Raw genomic sequence first — 24936 nt, forward strand, 5'->3', positions numbered from 1 at the left:
AGATTTCAAAAAGGCGTATGACTCGGTTAAGAGAGAAGTTTTATATAATATTCTTATTAAATTTGGTATTCCCAAGAAACTAGTTCGATTAATTAAAATGTGTCTTAGTGAAACTTACAGCAGAGTCCGTATAGGCCAGTTTCTATCTGATGCTTTTCCAATTCACTGCGGGCTAAAGCAGGGAGATGCACTATCACCTTTACTTTTTAACTTCGCTCTAGAATATGCCATTAGGAAAGTTCAGGATAACACAGAGGGTGTGGAATTGAATGGGATACATCAGCTTCTTGTCTGTGCGGATGACGTGAATATGTTAGGAGAAAATCCACAAACGATTAGGGAAAATGCGGAAATTCTACTTGAAGCAAGTAAAGAGATAGGGTTGGAAGTAAATCGCGAAAAGACTAAGTAGACCTATATGATTATTTCGCGTGATCAGAATATTGTACGAAATGGAACTATAAAAGTTGGAGATTTATCCTTCGAAGAGGTGGAAAAATTCAAATATCTTGGAGCAACAGTAACAAATATAAATGACACTCGGGAGGAAATTAAATGCAGAATAAATATGGGAAATGCCTGTTATTATTTGGTTGAGAAGCTTTTGTCATCTAGTCTGCTGTCAAAAAATCTGAAAGATAGAATTTATAAAACAGTTATATTACCGGTTGTTCTGTATGGCTGTGAAACTTGGACTCTCACTTTGAGAGAGGAACAGAGATTGAGGGTTTTTGAGAATAAAGTTCTTAGGAAAATATTTGGGGCTAAGAGGAATGAAGTTACAGGAGAATGGAGAAAGTTACACAACGCAGAGCTGCACGCATTGCATCCTTCACTTGACATAATTAGAAACATTAAATCCAGACGTTTGAGATGGGCAGGGCATGTTGCACGTATGGGCGAATCCAGAAATGTATATAGAGTGTTAGTTGGGAGGCCAGAGGGGAAAAGACCTTTGGGGAGGCCGAGACGTAGATGGGAAGATAATATTAAAATGGATTTGAGGGAGGTGGGATATGATGGTAGAGACTGGATTAATCTTGCTCAGGATAGGGACCAATGGCGAGCTTATGTGAGGACGGTAATGAAACCTCCGGGTTCCTTAAAAGCCAGTAAGTAATTAAGTAAGTACAATTACCTATACTGTACTAAGTGAATGAAACACATCATTCATAAAGAAAGAGACTGAGTATGACATGATAAGTTGGAATTGATATTGATGGTATCTTTAGCCTTATAAAAATAATCAATAAACTAATCAAGACAATATTATAGTACAAAGCAAAGTTACTTGGTACAGTATACACATGTTTTAACTGTAACTAATATTACATAACAAAACTCTTATCGCATTATGCTTTTAAGGCAATATTGGTGCGTAACTTCCTATCATCAGAATATTAAATTATTTTCTCGAAATCTGTTGAAGCTATAGAGCTGATGTTCTTACAACACATGGTCACATATGTTTTGTTTATGATGTAACAGAAGTTACTTTGTTAATTCATTTCCTTACAAACATTTTACATACGAATATTTTCAAAATTTTCAATACACTATCTTCAGTAATACATATTTACGATATAGTAGATTTTCGAAACTTTGTTTCAGTACCTGTAAGGCTACTAAATAAACATATCTAAAAATTTCACTTTTTCTATTTTAAAAATTTGAGAAAATATTCCTTTTGAATAAAAGAGCAAACTTGTGAAAAATGAGCATTACAATTAAAACTTACATTCTTAAAATGCAATTATACTTCTCAGACAAATCTAAAAATTAACATAGATAAAGTTTTAATAAATTCTTTTTCCTTTATCCATTGTATCAGTGCTGGCCATCCCTGTATATAGCTCGACCAAGCGGCATATTCTACCTCTGTCTGTCTCTTTCCTTTCTGCTATGAAGTGCTCAGGCTCTCCTGAGCTCTAAAGCACGCCTATGGGCATCAATTGACATGACTGTGTTATATTAACCATTTCTATCCATATGGGCAAAAAGTACACTCTTTGATGAAAGTTTAACCCATTACAGCCATGCGTGATCATATGATCACTGCACGCATGTGTTTATTTAAACTGTTGAAAAAATAATACTACATTATGGATTTGAATTTTGGAAGTGCCTATTGGTTCAGAAGATATGTGGAAACACTGTCATTGCATTAAGTTCATTGCCGAGAAACAATTAGGAGCTGTCTGCAGTGTTAGTTATCTGCTCGCCTTCATTGGCTGGAATATGGTGGCAGTCTTTGTGTCAGTATTGCTTTTATCGCATTGTTTGAAGATATTTATTAGGATATCTATGTTGGTCGTACTCTAGAATAATCTTAGCTTCTGTTGTATTGCTAAGGATGTTTAGTATTTCATTATGACGCAAGTGTACTAATTATAAATGTGTCGTGATCATATATGAACATGCTACAAGTAGGCATTGATGAGGTCACTACATAGTTCATTCTATGGGGAGCAGTACATTACATATAATATAGTAGTTTTCATCGATCCATTTATTTTACATGAATCTGTGTGTCATGATAATTGATCCATAAAATTAATTTTAGGCATGTTCATAATGAATGCATAATTTATCTCTGTAATTTATAATAACAATTGTATGGATATCACTAATAATGCTTCATTTCAAATATAAAAACACTATTCTCTTATATGTTGAAATTACTTTCGATATTCTGTTGTTTTTTTTAGTAGGGGATTAACACTGAAAGAAACCATCGATATTATTGAATCAGACAACACTTCAAATAGTGTGGAAAGCCATATTTATTGAACCTCCTGCTGTGCACATCGATTCTGATGAAGATTCGGGTGACAAGGACAGCAGTGGTCTTGTCGACAATCTAACTGGGTGTCAACTATCTAGCAGAACCGAAATAGTTCTGTCTAATAACGAACATGTTGAGGAAGTTGATTACAATTTACCTTCTTCCTCAGTGCCAACACCTCTAAACAAAAAAACTAAAGACAATCTAAAAGCAACATTACATGGAGAAGGAGGATATTATCGATAGAAGCAATGTGTTCCCTGAAGCGGACTATACATTTTTGAGTGGAAATTCACCTGTAGCTTATTTTGAGATGATTGTAAATGATGAACTTATAAATTTGCTAATAGAAGGATCAAGCAATTATACATTACTCAAGAATTGCATGGACCCCAAGATAGCTTCCAAGGAGATGAAGATATTCCTATCCATACTACTTCTTTCCAGATACAACACTGTTTCCAGCAAGAGATCATATTGGGAAGCAGGAGGTGATGTGTGCAATGAACTAGTTGTGAACGCCATGAAACGAGATCGCTTTTTGGAAATTGTAGTTTCGTTCATCGCGTTGACAACAATAAACTCGAGAAAAATGATAAATTGTCCAAACTTCGTCCAATAATGAACCACTTCACTCGATTCGTGGAACTGTTCCAACCAGAACAGTGTCTTGATTTTGATGAGTCCATGGTGGAATATTATGGATGCCACAGTTGCAAACAATTTATCTGCGCAAAATCCATCCGGTTTGGCTACAAAATCTGGTGCCTCAATACGTCAACCAGATATCTGATAAATTTTGATGTTTACCAATGGAGGAACCCTAATGGTAATATCCAATACGAAGAAAACTTTGGGAAATGTGCTGGACGAGCTACCAGAAGAACTGAAGCCGCTACCATTCCAGATTTATTTTGACCTCTTCACAGGAGTGAAACTACTTGTTCATCCAAGAACACAGGTGCCACAGTGACAATCCATGAAAACAGAATACCGAAAGACTGCCCACTTACGTCATCCGAAGAGATGAAAAAAAGACAAGTGGCTCTTATGAACTGGTGAACATTTCAAACGAAGGAATTGGTATTGTGCGGTGCATGAACAATTCCGTGGTGACCATAGTGTCCACTTGTCACGGAGTGCTGCCTATTCCGAAAGTGTCTCGTTACTCATAAGCACAAAAGAAGAAAGTGCTAGTTCCCTGTCCTATACTGTGTCCTACACTACAAAATGTGACAAATACGTGTTAATTTTATTTTTTAAGAACTGATCCGAGAAACTCGTAATCATATAAAATTGTTTCGAAAGGAATGCTTTTATAAAGTATTTTGTGGTCTGAAATCATTATGAGTTGCAAATATTATATTTATAAATGTTGCTAATAATATTTTTGCTGAATGTCGACTCCGAGACAAATATAACAAATTTGCTAACATTAACATCTAGCGTGATCATAGGAACACAGCCCCTAGTGACCAAACAGCATAACATACAAACGAAATATTTTATGAATATCGTTGACAGACAGTTAGAAACTTAATTCTTGTGGTGGAAACATATTCGGTAATTTTTTTTTATTCCGGTGTTAAAGGGTTAAGACTTTGAAATGAAATTTTAATTAAAAATAATTTCTGTAGTTACATTTTCACTTCCTTGAAGTGTGTCCAATGTCGTGTCACACGTGGAATTAACCAATTATGTTCTTAGGCGACAAATCCAAATTATTCAGACCCTCCAAGAAACTTGACTGTAAATCAGCAGATGTGGCAGAATTAAAAAACACAGATGTTAAATATCTTGTAGATACAGACGACTTTGTTAATCTCAGAAATGAACCACCAAATTCATTTGTCCCTTTTTGACAACTTTGTTTAAACGCTCATCATACTACACACAAAAGAATCCAGCTTCCCTGACTTTGTCAGCTAGAAGATTCTGAAAATGAGGGCCGAGTTCATAAGTAATTATAGGCCTATATGACATCTTATCCTTGTGTAACTCCATTTTTTGGCAATCATGCTATCAGGAGACATAATTTGGAATGTCTGTTGTGTTTCCAGAGCTTCTTACTGAAGAATGAATGAGACATCACTTTATTCGCAGCTCAAATAATTTCAGATTTTATTTCCTCATCATTAACTAAAAATGTTTCAGTGAATTTGTTTTAGAACTCTCTTCAACTCAAGCTCTAGAGGTTGTAGGAACAAGTGATGATAATTATTATTCAAATTCTCTTCAGATGATACTTGTTATTGTGCTGACACTGCTTGTACTACAGCAAAAAGTAGTTTACTTTGTTGTCCTGAAAACTAATGACTGAACAACTGCTGAATGTTTCTTTCCCCTTTCATGTGTCAAAACACATGAAATACCACTGGCACAAATATCAAAAGTCACATGTGCACATAATACACCTTTCTGTAAATTTACAGTTTTTTACTGGTCAAAGCAACAATTTCCAGTTCTTTGACCCAACATGATGTAGCGAGTTTTCATTGAAACTGCACTTCAATGCATCTTGAAAATATTTATGAATCAAACACTTCAGTTTTCAGTATCTGAAACTAAAAATATGGACGTTAGCAATACCAACAGGCCTGTGAAAGAATATACACATAGAAACCTGATTCAGTTTAAATTAAGTATAATGCATGTGGTCGATCGGTGTATGATAAAAAAAAATTATCTGTTATTCCACCCTCACCACTTAGCATAGAACATTGAACACAACGACAAATTCAGTTTTAAGACTCCTCTGTATTTTAAATCACTGCAGACAAATACAGTAAAGCAATGTCTACTTACCAGTGTTTAACTTGTCATTCAGATGCTGACACAAAACTAAAAAATTCGGGTCTATATGACTATAGGATGTCAGTAGTGTATTTATGAGAATATATGTTGGCTAGATTGGAGAATGGGGTGATGTCATGTGGTCGACGTATGTGAGAAGGTTAGTGGGTTAGTTGAGGTGATATCTCAGTGACATGAGGTCAACTTATGTGAGAAGGTTAGTGGGTTAGTTGAGATGATATCTCAGTGACATGAGGTCGACGTATGTGAGGTTAGTGGGTTAGTTGAGGTGATATCTCAGTGAGTTTTATTTACTCGTTGTGTTGGTTTATGTCGACCATGTTGTGACATCAGAATCGTTTGTCAAACTTGACGGAAATTAAGCGATATCCTATAATAAAAGTATCCCAAAAATTCATGATCATCCATTTAATATCATTATTTTTTCATTGCTTTCATGACCAACTGTTCAGTTTCATTACTTTTTCATGACCAGTAGACACCCTGCATTTCTCAGAAACCAGACACTTCAATTGCAGATGCAGCACAACAGTGGTTGAGCCTCAAAATTCTTAGCAAATTTTATAAGTTAGCAAATAATGTGAATTCTAGGAAAGAAATGGCAGTCTGAATGCTTGTTGTCTTCATCCCACCTTTTGCTTGCAAGTAAAAATTTGCAGGAAGTACAATACTTTCTATTAGATAAGTTGAACCAAGAAAGAATATAAGCAGTCTTCATGAGCTTCAACAAAGAACTGGGATATTTAAAAAATCATTTTTGAAAAAAAACATTACTGACCCAATAGTGTTTTGGAGTATGGGTGAACATCACCAAGATTTATCTCATTTAACTTTGAAACTTCACACAATACCACCTTCCTCTGCACAAGCTGAACATGTATTTCCAATTGGTCATACATCCTATCAGAAATATCTAGATTTTGGTAGATCATCAAAACAACTGCATATCTATCTGACTCAGAAAAATTATACATAGCAACAGTGCAGATTATTATTAACAACCATTTAAGGGGATCCAACCCCTCAAAATCTGAAAATTTTGACAATTTTTGTTTTTATATTTAAAAGATAATGCAGATTTTCTTGATTAATTTGATATATAACCAGTGCTTCTTTTCTGGCAGAACAGTATCTTTTCATTGTATTTGTCATCATGAAACCAAAAAATTTACTACCGTTAGTAATTACGTTTTTAACATAATTTTTTTAACTCCACTTCAGCCTTCAAAGTCTTAAATTTGGACGAAAAGGAGGTTAAAAACGACAAGATTCCCATGTACTCGAGAGTATTCATCGCCCCATCCACTATAATATATTTTCCACAGAGTTACATCACCTTTTTTCTCCACAATAACACATTAGCAATATCGTTTTTTAACTGACCTAAAATATTTTTTAAATTATATGCTGTGCTAGTGAAGAGGATGTAGTCACTCAGTTTGAATATATGTTTGCCATTTGAAGTGAAACATACATCTAGTTTCGCATTTGCCGCAATGGGTGTTTTTGGGAAAATTTCATGTGTTGACTAACAAAACGTGTCAACAATGTAAAAATCAGTGATTTGTTGAAAAGAAAGCATGCGAGTTTATTGTATGTTATCTCAGCAAAATCGTTTTTCTCTTGCTTTGTACTTATAATAGTAAATATTGGTTCAAACACAGGAAAAGTATTGAAAAAAAAAAGTCTGAAATTTCCCTACATCACGTGCATCAAATGAAAAGGTAATTGTGAATTACAGAAACGCCACTTCGTACCATTTTCAAAATCGCTTAAATAAACTATAAAATGAAAGTATTCATTGTAATTGTGAATTAAAAACAAAAAAATCGTGTTAGAAGATTGAATTTGTGTATTTTTGGTCCAGGGAGCATCCGTTTTTTGGTGCAAAGATAATTCGTTTGGCGTGTTTCTTAATTGAAATTATGAAATGGCATTCCTTGTGCTTCACATTTAATAACCTATCACATAATACTACACCCCTGTAGTAACATTCCTCAAGTTTAGTATCATTTCGTTTGCAAGAGAATCATCTAGCAGAAGAAGTGAAACGTGATGGTGAACGTCTTTTGCCTCCATTCTTCGTAATTACATTTAGTTCGTTGTGTGTTTTGCCTTACGTTAATTGTGATTTATAGCGTCACATTGGCAATGATAAAAGTGTGCAATAGTCGTTCAGTGGCCGGTGGATACTCTACCTTGACCCGAATGTGTAACAAAGAATGCTCACCGTAGACCACTCATTGCCTGACTTGACTTTGGTGAGTTCAACATGCATGTATTATTATTGTTATTATTCAGTTACGATACTGTCTTAAATTTGGACGAAAAGGAGGTTAAAAACGAAGATGGTACATTCAGTAATACGAAATAAGCGGAAATATTTTTCTCTGCCTAGAGGCGCCAAGTAGCAGGATTCACTCCTGAGTAAGTGAATACTCCTAAGTTAGCCTTACATTAAAACACGATTAACCGTCTTACAGTCTCTCGTAATACATGGTTCATATCTGCTGAAGAAACTACTTACTTTGTGTAATCTTCTCTCTTCTGAATACAATATCTTCTCATAATTTTAACTTCATGTATATTGTTATCCACTTCCCATGATATGAAATCGACCTTCTTCAGAAGTTTTTGTTCGTGAAATTTTAATTTACGTACCATAATTACTACATGAATACAGTTTCAATTACTACACCATTACTACTAGTACACGCTGTACAGTGTGCAGTGTGGCCCAAGAGGAGATGTATAGGCCTCTTGGTGTGGCCAGACTGCTGTAAGAAATTACACTTACTGCTCTTATGAAATATCCCTACCTCATCAAAAAATTCCCTAATACTAATGATAGACCTATCCTCTCAGGATAGACTTCACAACATAAAATACTTTACCACAGCCTACTTGATTGGAAGCCTGGATCATACATATAATCACAGTCTAATATATATATATATATATTAGACTGTGATATAACCCTAGATAATATATACAACAGATCAGCCAAGCCCTCAATTTACACTTGCTATTTGTCGCGCAACATCAAGCGCTTTCTGTCGGCTATATGTAGCATCACCGTTTACACTTGGCAGATTTTTCCTCCACAAGTCGACGCAAGTTGTTGAGCTTTCTGTCGGCTAAATGTAGTATCACCGTTCACTCTTGGCAGATTTCTCGTCTGCTACTCGAGGCTAGTTGTTGAGCTCGAGCAACGTGTGAATGATGTGTGGTGAGCCTTTTAAATGAACAGAATGGATTTTAACAATAAAAAGTAGCTCTTTTAGCTTCTGCAGCTTCAAGTGTTTTGTTAGCTTTCACTAATGAGAAGCAAAAAAAAAAAAAAAAAAAAGAGAGAGAGAGAGAGAGACTGGGAAAGGAGATGGAGATCCAGAACGCAGGAGAAAGGGTTATTCCATGTTCTCAGTAAAGATTTCAAACTGGAACAAAATTGTCCAATAGATATTTATTATATTAAAATGAATTGAGAGTTTAATTTTTTTTCTTGCATATTGACTTCTAATGTTCTTTATTTTTCTTTGATGTCGCAGGGAATAGTATTGGGACGAACAGACTCCAAATTTTTACAATAAACTCCAGTGCATTTTCCCTCCGAATCCTATTGTGATAGTCCTTATTTCTGATGTCATAAAAGTATGGAAATTCCTCGTAAAGCTTGATTAATTTCATTACTTGGTTTTTGTTCCAATCTGACATGATGCTACAAACCGCGCGGAAAGAGAGAAACAGCTGATTAAAAGTTCTCTGCTACTGCTTTTCCGAACCATGTTCGGGTCCTGTCGCGTCAATTCGGCTGGTCCACCTAGGAAATGTCGCACAGAAGTAGAAAGCAAAGAGTTTGTAATATATAACCACAGTCTAATAGATACAGTCACGCAACTCATACGTATAAAATATGCCAACATTTGACAGCTAGCGCGACAGTAGCCCTCCAGCGGCAGGCAAGTTAAAAGTGTGCACACGACATATGATAACTCATCAGAAAACGGGTTTTGCGTAATTTATTTTATATGTTTATGCTATACAATAAGTGTATATGGTTCCAATTAATTCTACTTTAGAATCCTGCAAGAATTTTAAACGCAGTTAATCTACAAGTTTCAGAAGCTGGGAATAAACGTAATTCTTTCTGCTCCTTACAACTGAATCATGGCCCTGATCGCGTATCATGGTTTGAAATAATATAATTGTTCGTGCGTGGTCGGTTAATTCAATTCATTCCTAAATATATTTATGAATCATTGGAACTTTGTATTTCCTGTGAGAAGAGTAAAAATTAGTATCTTCAAAATTGTAGGGCATATCTCGTAGGGTACATCGCGTGGTGAACGCCTCTCCCTATTTCCTGAGAAATTATCGATTTTGCATACCGCAAATTGGGGTAAACTCGGCCGCTGAGGTGAACTTGAAAATAAAGAAAAGGGGAGGATTTAAATATTAATATGAAGTTCATTATTTTTCCATTTCTTAAGAACCGGTATTTTCTTTATTATTTTGAGTCACAAATAGTGCTGATGTTATGGTTTAAATTTTTATGGTAATTTTACCGCTTTTTACATATCATTTCCAGTTTTCACACATAATGCCTAATTTTAACTTATCCTACCTATATAATACGTAATTTACATGCACTTACTGTTAATATGACGTAGGTGAGAACAAATAAATGAACACACAATTTTGTTGAAAAAATTGTAACTTCAATTAATTCAGAAAATGTAGGCCTAATTTTATTTTCAGAGCAGAAGTGGTGTAAGTCAAAAATGGGTAATGAGGGGTTAAAGTAAACATTCTGTAAAATAGAGCGCAAAGTGGCAGTTAATATATGGAATGTATTTAAACTATTAATTGTCAGTGAATAGCACGAAGGATATATTAATTGCTACTTTGCGCTGTATTTTACAGAATTTTTACTTTAAACCTCATTATGTGATTTTGACTTACACCACTTCTGCACTGAACGGCTCAAATAATCACTGGGAATGTAAAATCAATACCAATAACAGTCATGCAAATTATTACAGAAAAGATTGCTTTTTATGTTAAATTTAAAAAGGCTCTTTTATTTCTTGAGAACTTAATAAGTCTGGCACATGAATCTACACCAACACATCAGAAATTTGTCGACACAGTCTGGATTTTTTCAAGAAGTGAATATTTTGCAAAAGGATTACTATACTCCATGAATTCTTGCAAAATTATCACCATGATACCTACTTGAATGCTATATGACATTCTTGAAAATATATAAAGAAAAAAAAAACGAATACAAAAATTATGAAATTACTTGCATTAAAAACTGTAGATATATTATCCAAAATCGGAATGGTTACACATATGATCTCTGCAAAAAAAATAATATACTGTAACAGGTATTTACTTTGTTTTTATTTAAACTGTCCTTCCTGACATACAAATAGGTAACTGATAAGTAATAAATGTTTTATAGAACACAATACGTAGGCTACCTACAACGTGGATTATTGGTTATGACTAGACATCGGATTTTTAGGCACTAAAAATTGCAGTTTTAGGCGCCTAAAATAAGCTCAAAATTTGTAAAATTAGGCTCTATTTTAATGAAAATAGGCATTTTAGGCACATCAAGGTATCATACTTATTTCTTTCACTGAAATTTTTAGTTATACACTAAAATACGCACAAAAAAGTATGTTTAAACATTAAAAAAGAATACTATATTATATTTATAAACAGAGCTGCACAAATTTAATATATTGAAACTAATGAAATAATGATTATTGATATCAAGATTACTCATTTTAAGTTATTGAAATTCAGTTCCATGCTCAGACTTTATTATAATTATCTGCACAGTACACCACCAGAATTTTTTATAAATTCTCCACAGTTAACCTTTGCCTTTTGTCACTGAGAATCATTTTCAAAGCAGAAAAACTTCTTTCAACCGAAACTGATGTGAGAGGCGCAAATTTTAAATTAGGTACAATAGAAACATCAATACTTACTGGAACATTTACACTTTCCCCCGATATCACTCTTGATACTTTTTCCAACAATGAAAATCCTACATTCTTATTTAATACGTTGTCCCACTTATTTTTAACTTTTTTCCCAGTTTCGCCCAAAGCAGAATGTATGTTCACTTGAGCTTCCTTTACTATTGCTATTTGGCTACAAAGAGATTGTTTTTCACGTTCTAATTGTTCAATGCTTGCAGGTATGAAAGAAAAGTTTGATGTTATGTAGGCAATATCGTTTTTCACTCGTGAGTCATTCAGACAATCTTTCACTGCTTTCACACACGCTGCACTATCAGTTTCAGGTAATTTATCAATAACTGTGACCACTTCTTTAAAATCCTTAGAATAATACACCACTGACTGAATCCAGGTTCCCCATCGTGTAACAACCGGCTGAGGTGGGAGTGGGATATCTGGAAAGTTCTCTCTGAATATTGAAATCCTGGATGGGGCTTTACAAAAACATGTTTTTGTGTTAGAAATAAACGAATTGACAAGAGGAAATTCATTCCGGATTGTTTCAGAAACCCTGTGAAGGCCATGTGCTAGACAGGTTACATGCGTGAGGTTAGGATAAAATGTTTTAAGAAGTGGAGCTGCAGCAACCATGTATGAGGCAGCATCAGTACAAAACAACAGAACTTTAGAATCGTCTATATTACCTGAGTATAAAGACTGTAGGCCTTTATTTACAAAATAAGCAATGGCTTGGCTATTCACTTTCGAAAGTTCCTTAACACATATCGAAGTGTGGAATCGAAGGTCCATCAGGACTAAGTTTTCCTACTACCATATTTGCTATATACCTATTCATAGGATCTGAGGTTTCATCCACAGAGACCCATAAGTAAGAATCACCTATATCCTCCCGAATGGAAGCTAAAGTTTCATTGTATATTCTAAGTAATTTTATCTTAGGGTCGACTCAGATGGGATATTTTGTTTGCAGTATTTTTGTAAAAACTGTCTTAAAACCGGATTTTCAATTGCATTCCAGGGAATGTTAGCAGCAACAAACGCTCTGGTTAAATCAGCATAGAAATTGCTGCTGAGATTGGATGAAGTAGGCTGTGTTAGTAAAGTTTGTTGCAGTTGATTTTTCTGCTGAGCTTTAGCCTTATGAGCCGCTCCTTGCACATGCTGCTTTAGGTGGCACTTTTTTTCTTACGAAATCTAAAAATGTAAAGTAAACTGAATTAAAATAAAATCCTAATTGTTGTATTGCCGTTTTTCTATCACAAAGTTAGTGGGTTCGAACAATCAAAATTTTAATGACCTGCAAATACTTTAACTATCGGAATTTAAAAGGTTAAAGTGTAGTGGTCTTAAAAAGAATTATACCTCAGGATAGCTCAGTCAATGTATAAATATTATAGGCCTACTCATTAAAATTAATAGAATTTATATATTTCAACTATTGTTACATACCTGTTTGCTACAAATCTTGCAGAATATTATTTCTCCATCATAAGTGAATTCTGAATATTCTGTTAGCCATTGCCGGATCAATGTAGATTTTGCACTTATATTTTTCGGCATTATCGCGTTAAGGGAACGAACAAGTGAAAAATGTGGAAAAATGGAAAAAAATACAAATTTTTGTTTTTATGTTCATAATTTTATTTAAACCTTCTACTTTCATAATATGGCCTCATTTTTTATTTGGGAGCCCTTTAAACCGTGTCACATGACGTTTAAATGTCTGCTTGCACGTGCTTCGTTGCCCTTTAAACGAGCTGTCAGCTCTAAAGTTTATGTTGAGCTTTGTAATTTGAATAAAGCGGGCTAGTTTTTTTTCTGGTGTGTATCTAGTGAAATTAAGTTTGTTGTCACTCCTGAATATACTATCAGCTTGCCTGTCAGCCCTGCAAATACTTCGTTTTGAAACTGAACGGCAAAATATTGTTTGTGGACCGTTTCTTCTCGAGTTTGTGCGTTTGTACGTGAATATTCATACTTGTTTTGCTGATTTCGTGTTATTTAGGATGTTATTAAAGTTTTACACTAATTTTGTATTCAATTAGTTGTATATATTAGTGTGAATAAGTTAGTATAAGTGCATTAGGTTAGGAATCGTCACAATAACATTCAAGACCACGTGTATAACTCAACATTTAGCATTTTAGGCATAGTTTTAGTTTTCTAAACATGAATAGACTAAGTGACATTCATAATAAGGGCAAGAAACGATCAAAATATGCTAATAGGGCTAAAAATTTAGCAAATATAAGGTGGAAGAATGCCAAAACTATTGTGGAATGTGTGCAACAAGAAAATGTGTTAGGCCTAGTTGGTGATAATGAAGATCAAGTGTCAAAAGAAACAAATAATAAACAAAGTGCTAGTGAGATAAAGTTGATAAAATATGGCAACTTGCAGGAGAATTCAAATATAAGTGCCCCCCAGTGTAGTGAAGACTACACATTAGTGCATGTAAGTTTGTGGAGTGAACTGTATAAAGGAGTAAAATGTGGTGAATGTGGAATGGATAGTGCAAAAGCTGAGCTTACTGAACCATCAGGCTTTGCATTTAAAGTGATAGTGAAGTGTTATAATTGCAACACAGTGTTGAATGAAATGTATACAAGCCCTAAGGTAGGTAACACTGAGTCAACTCGACCTCCCTTCGATGTAAATAGGAGAATGGTCAACGCCTTTGTTACCATGGGAAAAGGACACTCTGCTATGGAACAACATTGTATGGCTATGGGTATGGCAGGTTTGAGCTCACCATCCTTCAACTCTCACCTGATAAAACTGACGGAAGAAAACAAACTTGTTAGACAACATGTGTTGAGAAATGCTCACTCTGCAGTTAGACGAGCTCACATGGAAGTGGACAGTTCTATTAGTGATAGTGATGTTATAAATATTGGTGTGTCATACGATGGCACATGGATGAAGCGTGGACATACATCAAAGTATGGTTTAGGTTTAGTCATAGATATTTTAACAGGGCTAGTGTTAGATTTTGAAATAATGTCAAAATATTGCAGTACTTGTGAAAAGACAGAAAAAAAAATGGATGTTGCAAGTGACGAATATAAACAGTGGTATCAAAGTCACAAAGATGCTGGTGTTTGTGAGAAAAATTTTGATGGATCTTCAAATGCCATGGAGATGAAAGCTGCAGAAATTCTCTGGACCCGGTCCATTAGGTTGTGTAATATGAGGTACACAACCTTATTGTCTGACGGGGATGCAAAAACACACCATCACCTTCAGCAGCTTCAAGTTTATGGTGAAGGCATTGACATTAGAAATGAAGAATGTGTGAACCACGTTGCTAAGAGAGTAGGTAAAGGTCTACAGAATATTGCTAGGGAATGGAGAGGGACAGATTCCTCAATCGGAGGCAAAAAAAAGGGAAGTCTGACTGCAGAAATGATACCTCGACTGCAAAATTACTACAGAAAGGCCATTATTGATAATATCCCCGATGTAAACAAGATGAAGAAAGCCATCTATGCAACACTTGACCATGCAATGTCCACGGATGACAAGCCCCTGCATTCAAAATGCCCTAGTGGTGAAAAGTCATGGTGCTTCTTCAACCGGGCCATTGCGAAGCAAGAAGCTGTTCCGAAGCATGACTTGAAAACCATGAAGACAGTGTTGCGACCTGATGTTGTGGCTAAAATCATGCCAGTGTACTGTAGACTAGCTAGTGATGAACTTCTTAGCAAGTGCACTGCAGGAAAAACTCAAAATGTGAATGAAAGTGTTCATAGTGTGATATGGCGGAAGTGCCCAAAAGAAATTTTTGTATCAAAAAAAAAACTTGAAGTGGCTGTTACTTCTGCTGTGACTGAATTTAACATGGGTTGTACAGCAAACATTTCCATGAGAGATTTAGTGTCAACAGTGAAATTATCTCCTGCAGCATACAAAATTGGCAATAGGAGAGACAAGCGTCGACTGCAGCAAGCGGCTACTTCAACCAGTGAGAACTTCAAAACAAGCAGGAAGAAGCTACGTTTGTCAAAAAGTGTCACTGAAAGTAGGAAAAAGCAGCAGGAGGGGTCAACATATCAGGCAGGAGGGTTTTAAGCAATTTCCATAATGTGTAAGTACTCAAACATAGTGTTGTACTTTAAAACTTGATTTTCTCCCTTTTAAATTTTATTACATTTTAACATGTTCAAATTGCTCCATATGATGCATTTCTTAACCAATAGTGATGAAATTTTTACCACAAGCCCACATTACCTAAAGGAAAAAGACTGTCACATGGATTTTTAAAATATTTATTATTTGCCAAGATATAAATTGATTAAGATGCATGAAATTAATTTTTTTCTTTAAATTGGCACTCACCCAGTTTTGAATTTTTTTCTCAGTAACTAAGAAGTGCTAACTAAAAATCATGTGATAGATGTTTTATTATTGTTAGAGGAACTGTTCTATATTTTTTTTTTAATTCATAATGTTAAGCGTTCATCATGCAGCATTTTTTAAATATTAATTAGTATTAATTGGTAAATAATTAATTTCTTCAAAACTAATTAAGATACATTGATGAAATTTATAGGGATGTTTTAAATACATATCAGCACTCTGTGGTAAAAATTTCAGTCCATTAGCATCACAAATGCATAATTTGAATATTTCACTTGTTCATTCCCTTAAACTTCACAGGAAAACGTCCTACCGCTCAAAACTTCTCAACACAAATAAGGTGAGGGAAAGAGCAACTGTTAACGAGCATTCACATGAACCGTTGTTATTGAGATTCAATGGGACAAAAATACAAAGTTCCACTTATTGTTGCATTTCCTGGTAGTGTTAACACTAGGAGGGCCATTCTTTTAAATATTTTGTAACGGTTTACCCTACTAATTCGCAGTTTTACGACTTTTCATAAATATTTCAAAAACACTCTTTCTCCAAAAATTGTGATTTTATGACACTCTGAAGGGCAGTACAGCTAATCGGTTTCAGACCGAAAACAGTCATTTTTATAGTATAGTATATCTCTGAATCGGTAGCAGCACATGTTGTGATTGTTGCCTGCTTCAAAACTAAGGTTGGTTCTTTGTCGGCATTTATGCCTCCAAACATGTTGAATTCGGTGAAATCTATTGCGAGTGTCGTGAGATTCAAAACATTTTGTTTCCTTTATCAATGGTTTCACGGCCGGTGTGAAGCAAACTTTCCACTTTTTAAATGTCTTAAATTTCGCAGTGAATGCATGTATAAATTATAAAAAGTAAGAGTAAAATGCGAAACTTTACAGTGAGTTAGGCATTTTTAGGCGAATATTAACAAATTAGGCTCTAATAACCGTTTTAGGACATTTTAGGGCACTATAAAACTCTTTGAATACCTTTCAATTTCCATGAAACACAAATATTAATAATTATTTTTACTTTTCTCCTAAAGAAACAAAATAGGCATTTGCCCTAGAATCCGATGTCTGGTTATGACTGAGTTATGATTTTCTCTTGGTCTTTAGGGAATCTGAAGAACGACAAATTCGGAGATTTAAACTTGTTGTTACTGCAATTTTCGTCATTGCACACATTGCCTTTATTCCGACGCATGATTAAAACGTTATTATAACATCTCGCATCCCTTTAAATCACGTGCAGTCTGTATCAACCCTATTACCAGTGCCTTGCCTGCCGCTTGGGCGCTAGTGTCGCGAATGTTGACAAAAAAAGTCTTGAAGTTGCGCGACTATAAGTATTAAACTGTGATATAACTAGAGACACCAACGGCGCTAGTTTCGCGTACAAAATTGAACCGCTGTTCGGCCGCCATTAAAGGGAGTTGATGCTTCGCCGGGAGTGCGAGCAGTTCATGCTTGTTGAGGAGTACGAATAAATGTAAGTACACTTGAAGGGAAATAATAAGAAAATGGTGAAATACTGCGCCGCAAATAATTGTTCGAACATAGCTACTATTGTAGCATGCTCAGGAAAGCATGCATATCTTAATATTTGAAAGAATGTTCCAAATGCAGTTCCTCCTTTGAATGTGTTACAGAATGTCGGAATATTTCTTGGATAAAGTTTTTCCAGAAACAAATTAATCAGGTTTACAAGGTTGGTTTCAACAATGTCTGTAACGGTTAGGTGCCATCATATGACAGTGGATTATAATAAGAGCGTGCATAAGAAAATCCTCAGACTATATCTGTCTAAAACTGTTTTGTTTCACAATAAATGAATTAATAATGTAATTTCCGTATTGTACAGTATGTACTTCTAGTTTTTGGTTGTATTAAATGCAAAGAAATTAGTGAAAATATAGCTGATGGCCTAGTTAGGCCTATTATTACCACTATTACTAGGTCTACTATGACTACTACTACTAGGCCTACTATTACCACTACTACTAGGTCTATTATTACCACTAGTACTAACTAGATCTCACTACTACTAGGCCTACTAATACCACCAAAACTAGGCCTACCATTACCACAAAAACTAGGCCTACTATTACCACTAATACTAGGCCTACTATTACCACTACTACTAGACCTATTATTACCACTACTACTAGGTCTACTATTACCATTACTAGGCCTACTATTGCCATTACTACTAGGCCTACTATTGCCACAAAAACTAGACCTACTATTACCACAAAAACTAGACCTACTACTACTGCACTTACTATTACCATTACTACTAGGCCTACTATTACCACTACTACTAGGCCTACTATTACCACTACTCCTAGGCCTAATATTACCACTACTACTAGGCCTACTATTACCACAAGTACTAGGCCTACTATTACCACTACTACTAGGCCTATTATTACCACTACTACTAGGCCTACCATTACCACAAAAACTAGGCTACTATTACCACTAATACTAGGCCTACTATTACCACTAATACTAGGCCTACTATTACCACTAATACTAGGCCTACCATTACCACAAAACTAGGCCTACTATTACCACTAATACTAGGCATACTATTACCACTAATACTAGGCCTACCATTACCACAAAACTAGGCCTACTATTACCACTAATACTAGGCCTACTATTACCACTACTCCTAGGCCTACTATTACCGCTACTAATTGTATTAAAAAGTCTGTACTGACCTCTGCCTTGGTGGTCATCAACTACACAATGAATAGATTGTTTTATGATAAAATTTATTCTCATTATATTTTAAATCTGTTTCCAGAATTTTTATGAACTCATATTTCACCACTAAATATTTTCTAAGCCCCATATACTTTCCTCTTCCTTTGCATGAAAGGACTGAAATATAGATCATTTTAAATATTACAGTAAATATCCATTATTATGTCCTTAAAACAATACTAGTAATACTGAAAATTAATGCTGACATTGCCATTATTCACTATTTCACATACTTATCCCGAGTGTATATGGGTGATTTAATTTATTGTTTAGAATATCGTCAAATATGAACCATTATAATACTTTAATAAATATAGCGCTCCTCTGCCATTCATGTTTATTTCATCACGACTCATCCTTTGTAAAAGATGTTTAAAACAGTGTCTATCACCAGGCTACATCAATGTATTGTGGTACTGTTTTTGAATTTTGCGCCGCAAACACTCCCTTTAATGGCGGATGCTAGCCGATTCAATTTGTGACATTTTTCTTGCCTGCCACTCACGGGTATGTGTCTCTAGTAAGTATTACAAACACTTTGGTAGAAACAGCTTCTACTCAGCAGATGTCGAAAGGAAAGGAACGAAATCCGTACTGCGCATGCGCCCGCGCTGTAAGTCGAACGACAATAGCAAGTGTAAATAGGGACTAAAGGTACGGTTTGTTTACGGCCATGGATAAATATATAATATGTATATTTATCCATGTTTACGGCAAAGACGTTTTATAGTTTAACCGCATGGATTATATATTTATCCATTTTAACCGTTTACGGCGATCATCGCCGGACGCACATCGCCAGCGATTGTCGCCTGAGTTGCTAGCAGTTGAAATGCATGTGCACGGTTTCTTTACAGCGAAGATCGCCAGCGCAGTTCGTTGGACGCGACGCAGATCGCTGGAGGTTGCTTCTGATGCAAATTCAGGACGCACATCGCCGCATTCATGTTCAATAATCGATATCAAATACTCTCTAACTAATACTGAAAAGCTTTCCTGTTTAGCATTGCAAGCGGCGGCGAAAAGTAACAGTGCTGCCATCTAGCGGCTTGAAACGTTCGCACACTCCGTGCGTCGTGCTGGGTTACGTGAGGAAAAGAGGAGAGGTTTTTTTTTTTTTCTTAATATTGGTCGACCAGCAAACTTGCTATACTGACCACTGTTAAATTATGGAATATCACAAGCAGAATATCATGTTGAGGTTGGCTCTAAAGGCTCCTTTAATTAATTTAAGTTGATTAATTAAACATTTTTGTGAATTATGTGAATAAAAATATGATGATTTTCTGTGTTAAATTTATGAAGAGTCGTCAGTTTCACTAAGAGGGATGTCTTGAGGGAGTTTCCGTTTAAGTCTTGATGGCTGACAAGATCTTGCTCCAATGTTATATGTCACAGCTCCAGGAACACCAGGAAGTTTGTTGAAAAAAGAAAAAGAGGAGAGGTGTTCATTTGATTTCAATAAGAAGCTGCAAAGCAATGAATAGCATACTTTAGAGTCACTTTGTTCATAACATTTTTAATTAATAACAAATTACAAAGTTATTAGAATAGAAATGAATTCATAAATTCTCATATTTTCAAATTTGATGAAATTTAGTTGTGCATGACTTTAGCAGCTTTCATACATCGCTTGTTTTGTTTTTTAGCTGTATGGTTATCCATTTTATTTTTGATATAACAATTTATTAACACATTAAAATATTTATCAATGAAGACATTGGCACAGTCACTGCAAATGGACATTTTAACAGGGAGCACTACCATTTTAACTAAGTTAGTTCTTTTTTTTACACCAATTCTAGTTTTACAAATAACATGATCAATTTCTTTGAAAACATCAGAACACAATTGGCTGAGTATTAGAGAAACATCATTAGGGAAAACAATTTTTGAATCTTTACAGTATTTTTTGTTTGCGATATGCGTTGTTACGTCGTCGTTGGGGTTTTCTTTACGAGATAAATTTCTTCGACAAATTTCGTGATTTATTCTGCTACACATCCAACCTGCAACATAAGCCCTTGCATTTTCTTGCAACACGGTTTCTTCATTTGTATGCTGTACATTTTTGTCATCAACAGTTACATCCAAATCGGAGACATCTGTAATGCCTGGACTGAAAAAATTCAATTTAGCTGCCTCGATATCTCCTTTCTTGAGTAAGAAAGAACAAACGTCAGCTTCACAGTTGCTTGTTTCAGGAGGACTTAGGAATTGATTCGTCATGGTTACCCGAATTGTAGCTCTAAACTTCGAGCAGTCTGGAGTTACGTTGTTTCCACCTTTAGATCGAATAATAGAAAAGAGATTTTCTATGCAGTCTTGTGTTAATCTTCTTGTTATTAAAAATTTAAATCCATAATTATAATGCAATTCTATCCATAGCAGTTTTAAAGATTGTAAATTTTCTAGCCAGCCATTTATACATTTTGGGTTCATTTTCCTATTGTTTATTACCTGAATATTTCTAAATGTTTTATCTATTTCATTAAAAAAATTCCATTGTGTGGAATTTTCACTTAGTGGCCTATTTAAGACTTTACTAGTTTGGAAACTAGAAGAGTTAAAACAATCAAAAGCTTTATCCATGAACAGGATGAAGTCTGCAGTAGGTTGAGCCTCCTCTAGTACCGTAACTGAATTTTATGAGTGTTGCCATGGCTTTTTCTACAGAATGACTTAATAACTGTGTAGCAAGGCACACTCGCATCCGTGTGAATGATGGTAGATTCAAGTGATTAAGTTTTACTTTAGGACAAAGTCGGGGATTCATATCTTTATCTATAAAATAAAGCTTTTCTAGGTATTCCCACTTAATTAATTTATCAAATAGCTTAAAATTATGTTTTAAATTATTCCTTACGCTCTTAATCAAATATGGTGTATCATGAAACAAATAAATTTTTTCACCATCGTGTCCAAAATAAGGCTGTACTTCATTACATCCAAGCAGTCTTCTCAATTTAGTGTTGTTTGATCCTTGGTCTGAAACAATCGCTTTAGGGATAAATCCCGTATCTTTTATTTTATTTATTACATCAAGCAGATGTGATTTTAAAATCTCTGCAGGCATGGCATCTTTCGATAGAAAATAACCAATGGTTTGCTTAAAATTTTTACACATTCCTCGAATCATAAAAACCATTGCTTGGTTTGCAAGTGGTACCTCTGAATCTTTTACGTTAGTTGGAGATTGTTGGTTAGGGCTGTGTATACCCAATTCAATGAATTCCTCACTTTAGCATTGTACGTTATATTTTCCTTCAAAGACATTTCATCTACAACAATTGTTACTACCTTTTCATTTAGTGGCAGCATTCCAGACTTTACTTTTAATAATTGTAAAATGGTGGGATTTATACCGGAGCCTAAACCAAATCCATGAAGCCAATTTCGGAGAGATCTTACTGTTGGCAAACACAATTTTCTCCTTAAAAATCTGTAGCCCTGAGGTGAGCAATAATGGAGCGCCAATGCAAAACTTTTATCGTAACTGGAATACCGCTTTCCCATTTTTTATTTTTTTTAAGCGCACTTGCGACATAATGAATTCATCATTAGAAAAAATTTTGATTAAATCAGTTTTTGAACTGGTTGTCTTCAGAGCTCTCACTTCCGCCCGAAGAGATGAAATAATTTTTTTTTTTTTTTTTTAGATGCCAACTTTTGAGCTGCAATCAATTTCTTAGAAAGTGTCTTTATCTGAAGATTTTGAGCCATCTTTGACCTTTTACGATTTCTTGCATCTTAAAAAATAAACAGGGACTTACTTTAGTGAAATATTAAAAACGTCTTGAAAGTCTAGGACTAGGTAAATAATATTTTGCTAATAACTAACTGAATCAGTTTTTATGAGAAAACATGAGTTCACACACTTTCTTCACAAAGTCAATAATTCGTATTTTTATTTTACGTATCACAATATGCGTCTATTTAGTTTGAAAAAGTCATGACTTTCAGTATTTTATATGGAGAAACTATAAAGAAATTGTGTTTGGTATGATGGAAGTAAAGTAGTTTTATGCAGTTTAATAACTGATTCACTTAGCACAGAGAACATGTTATTGCTAATGTACTATCTGATTATGAGGTACCTGGTAGAGGACTATCGTTGTTTCTGTCTGGAATCGGAGAACATGTCGCCTCCTCGATGGAAGGTATAATGCGTTTCTTTGGGGACCTTCGCGGTTCTTCCATCGTACTTTGACCCATATTTTCGGAAGAAGGAGCTGTTAAATTCAGTGAAGGAATAGCTGTTCTCTTCAGTCTGTTATTAAAAAAATATATTAAAAATTAACAGATCTGTGACTCATTTGAAACTTCGGTACTTTTCCAATTACACCTTATTTTCACTTACCCCTGACTTTTCAAATTAGGGTTATTGAAGTCCGATAATCTAAAGTGATCTGAACATATTCTGTGATTTTTGTACAGACACTCTGTTCCTCTAGTTTTAAACGTTTCGTCTAGGTCCTGTCTTTTACACTTATTTACCCACTAGCCGTACCCGTGCGCTCCGCTGCACCCGTTAGAAATAAATATAAAGAAATTACATAATTAAAATAGGACATTTGATCCAGGGAACATTCGTGTTTGATAGAAGGATAAATCGTTTAATATGTTACTTAATTTAAATTGCATCCAAATAATTAAAATGCGATCATTTTGGTCCAGAGACACTCATTTGGTGCAATGATAATTCCTTTAACATGTTTCTTAATTTTTATTACATGCAACCATAGTTTAATGAAGATTGACATCATTTAGATTTAATGTGTATATTTTATTTTACTTGTTATAGGTTTCCATTGAATTATGGTAATAACTTAAATTTAACCCTTGTTTTCTACATATTCAGTAAATGGCGCTTGGCCCACTATGGTTCTGAAACCTTCAAATAACTTAAATTATATTATATAATATTACATATTATATTATATTATATTATATTATATTATATTATATTATATTATATTATATTATATTATATTATATTATATTATATTATATTATATCAGAAGTTACTGTAATAACATTATACCATTATGTCCATCTAGAGAAACTACACTTTCCAATGGTGGAATAATAATTAATTATACAAATCGGTTAATTTAGCTTACGATATTACTTCATACAAACACAGAAACATTCTCTGTAGGCTATCTTTCATAGCTTTCGATTGTTGCTGTCGAAGGCCCCTTATAGACGAAGTCATTTGTTTTTTAATTCATTACACGGCCTTAGTTGGCAGTTATTTTAATTTTAAAACTCATTTATCTCATTAAATATCAGTCCTATCAAACTTTCTCGAGGAATAAAACTTATCGAAAATTATGTTTAAAGAAACTTTTGTTATGTAACATTTTTCACAAAAATCAATAATAAGCGAGATATTTCGATTTATTTAATTCAGACCCCCTTATAACCCCCCTTTTAAATAATGTATTTTGAATGCCATATAGCCTAAAATCTAAGTTACAACGAACTTAATTTATATTCCAATTTTCATCGGAATCCGTTCAGCCATTATCGCGTGAAAAGGTAACAAACATACAGACAGACATATAAACAAATTTTCAAAAAAGCTATTTTCGGTTTCAGGGTGGTTAATTATATATGTTAGGACCAATTATTTTTGGAAAATCGAAAATTACCAGAAAAATTTCGGCTACAGATTTATTATTAGTATAGATATGGCATATCTATAAGACAAAAACAAATAACAGTAATAATAATAATAATAATAATAATAATAATAATAATAATATGATGATGATGATGATGATGATGGTGAGGACACGAGACCTGTCATGTGAATCGTGCGAGTGGGGAAAGGATGAGCTAACAGAAACAGAGTTTGTTTCATGATTAAAATTATACGAATCTACTGACACGAAAGTTCATCTCAGACTAATTATCTTCCTTCTCCATACCCACTGGTGATAGCCACAACACATGATAAGGTCACAGAACAAGTTATCTACTGTCTCCTCTACTGTAATAATAATAATAATAATAATAATAATAATAATCCTGTGGCAGAAAAGTAATAGACTACTCGTATTTACACGACTACTCACTCACCTATCTGTATCTTTCGGAAATCTGAAGAACGATCTAGCATCTTTTTGCGAAGCGTAGTTTTTACAGAAGAACACAGAACAAACAATTCCACTTTTCCCTGACATTTTGTGGACCAGCCA

At 34.5% G+C, this 24936-nt stretch overlaps 1 protein-coding gene across 13 annotated transcripts in view; it reads right to left on the bottom strand.

Moving 5' to 3' along the window:
* LOC138700143 (U3 small nucleolar ribonucleoprotein protein IMP3) overlaps nt 1-24936 on the bottom strand; it is a 180663-nt gene extending 155727 nt beyond the window's left edge. For 4 of the 13 annotated variants that reach the window (XM_069826522.1, XM_069826519.1, XM_069826521.1 and 1 more), the window contains exon 1: nt 8127-8402. In XM_069826522.1, coding sequence (XP_069682623.1) covers nt 8127-8263 — 137 coding nt within the window. In that variant the 5' untranslated portion in view covers nt 8264-8402. Of the gene's footprint in view, nt 1-8126; nt 8407-24817 lie in introns of those variants that run through there. The other 9 variants (XM_069826516.1, XM_069826514.1, XM_069826515.1 and 6 more) reach the window with 6 other exon arrangements.

This window comes from Periplaneta americana, chromosome 5 (assembly GCF_040183065.1).
Source record: "Periplaneta americana isolate PAMFEO1 chromosome 5, P.americana_PAMFEO1_priV1, whole genome shotgun sequence".
Taxonomy (NCBI): Eukaryota; Metazoa; Arthropoda; class Insecta; order Blattodea; family Blattidae; genus Periplaneta; species Periplaneta americana.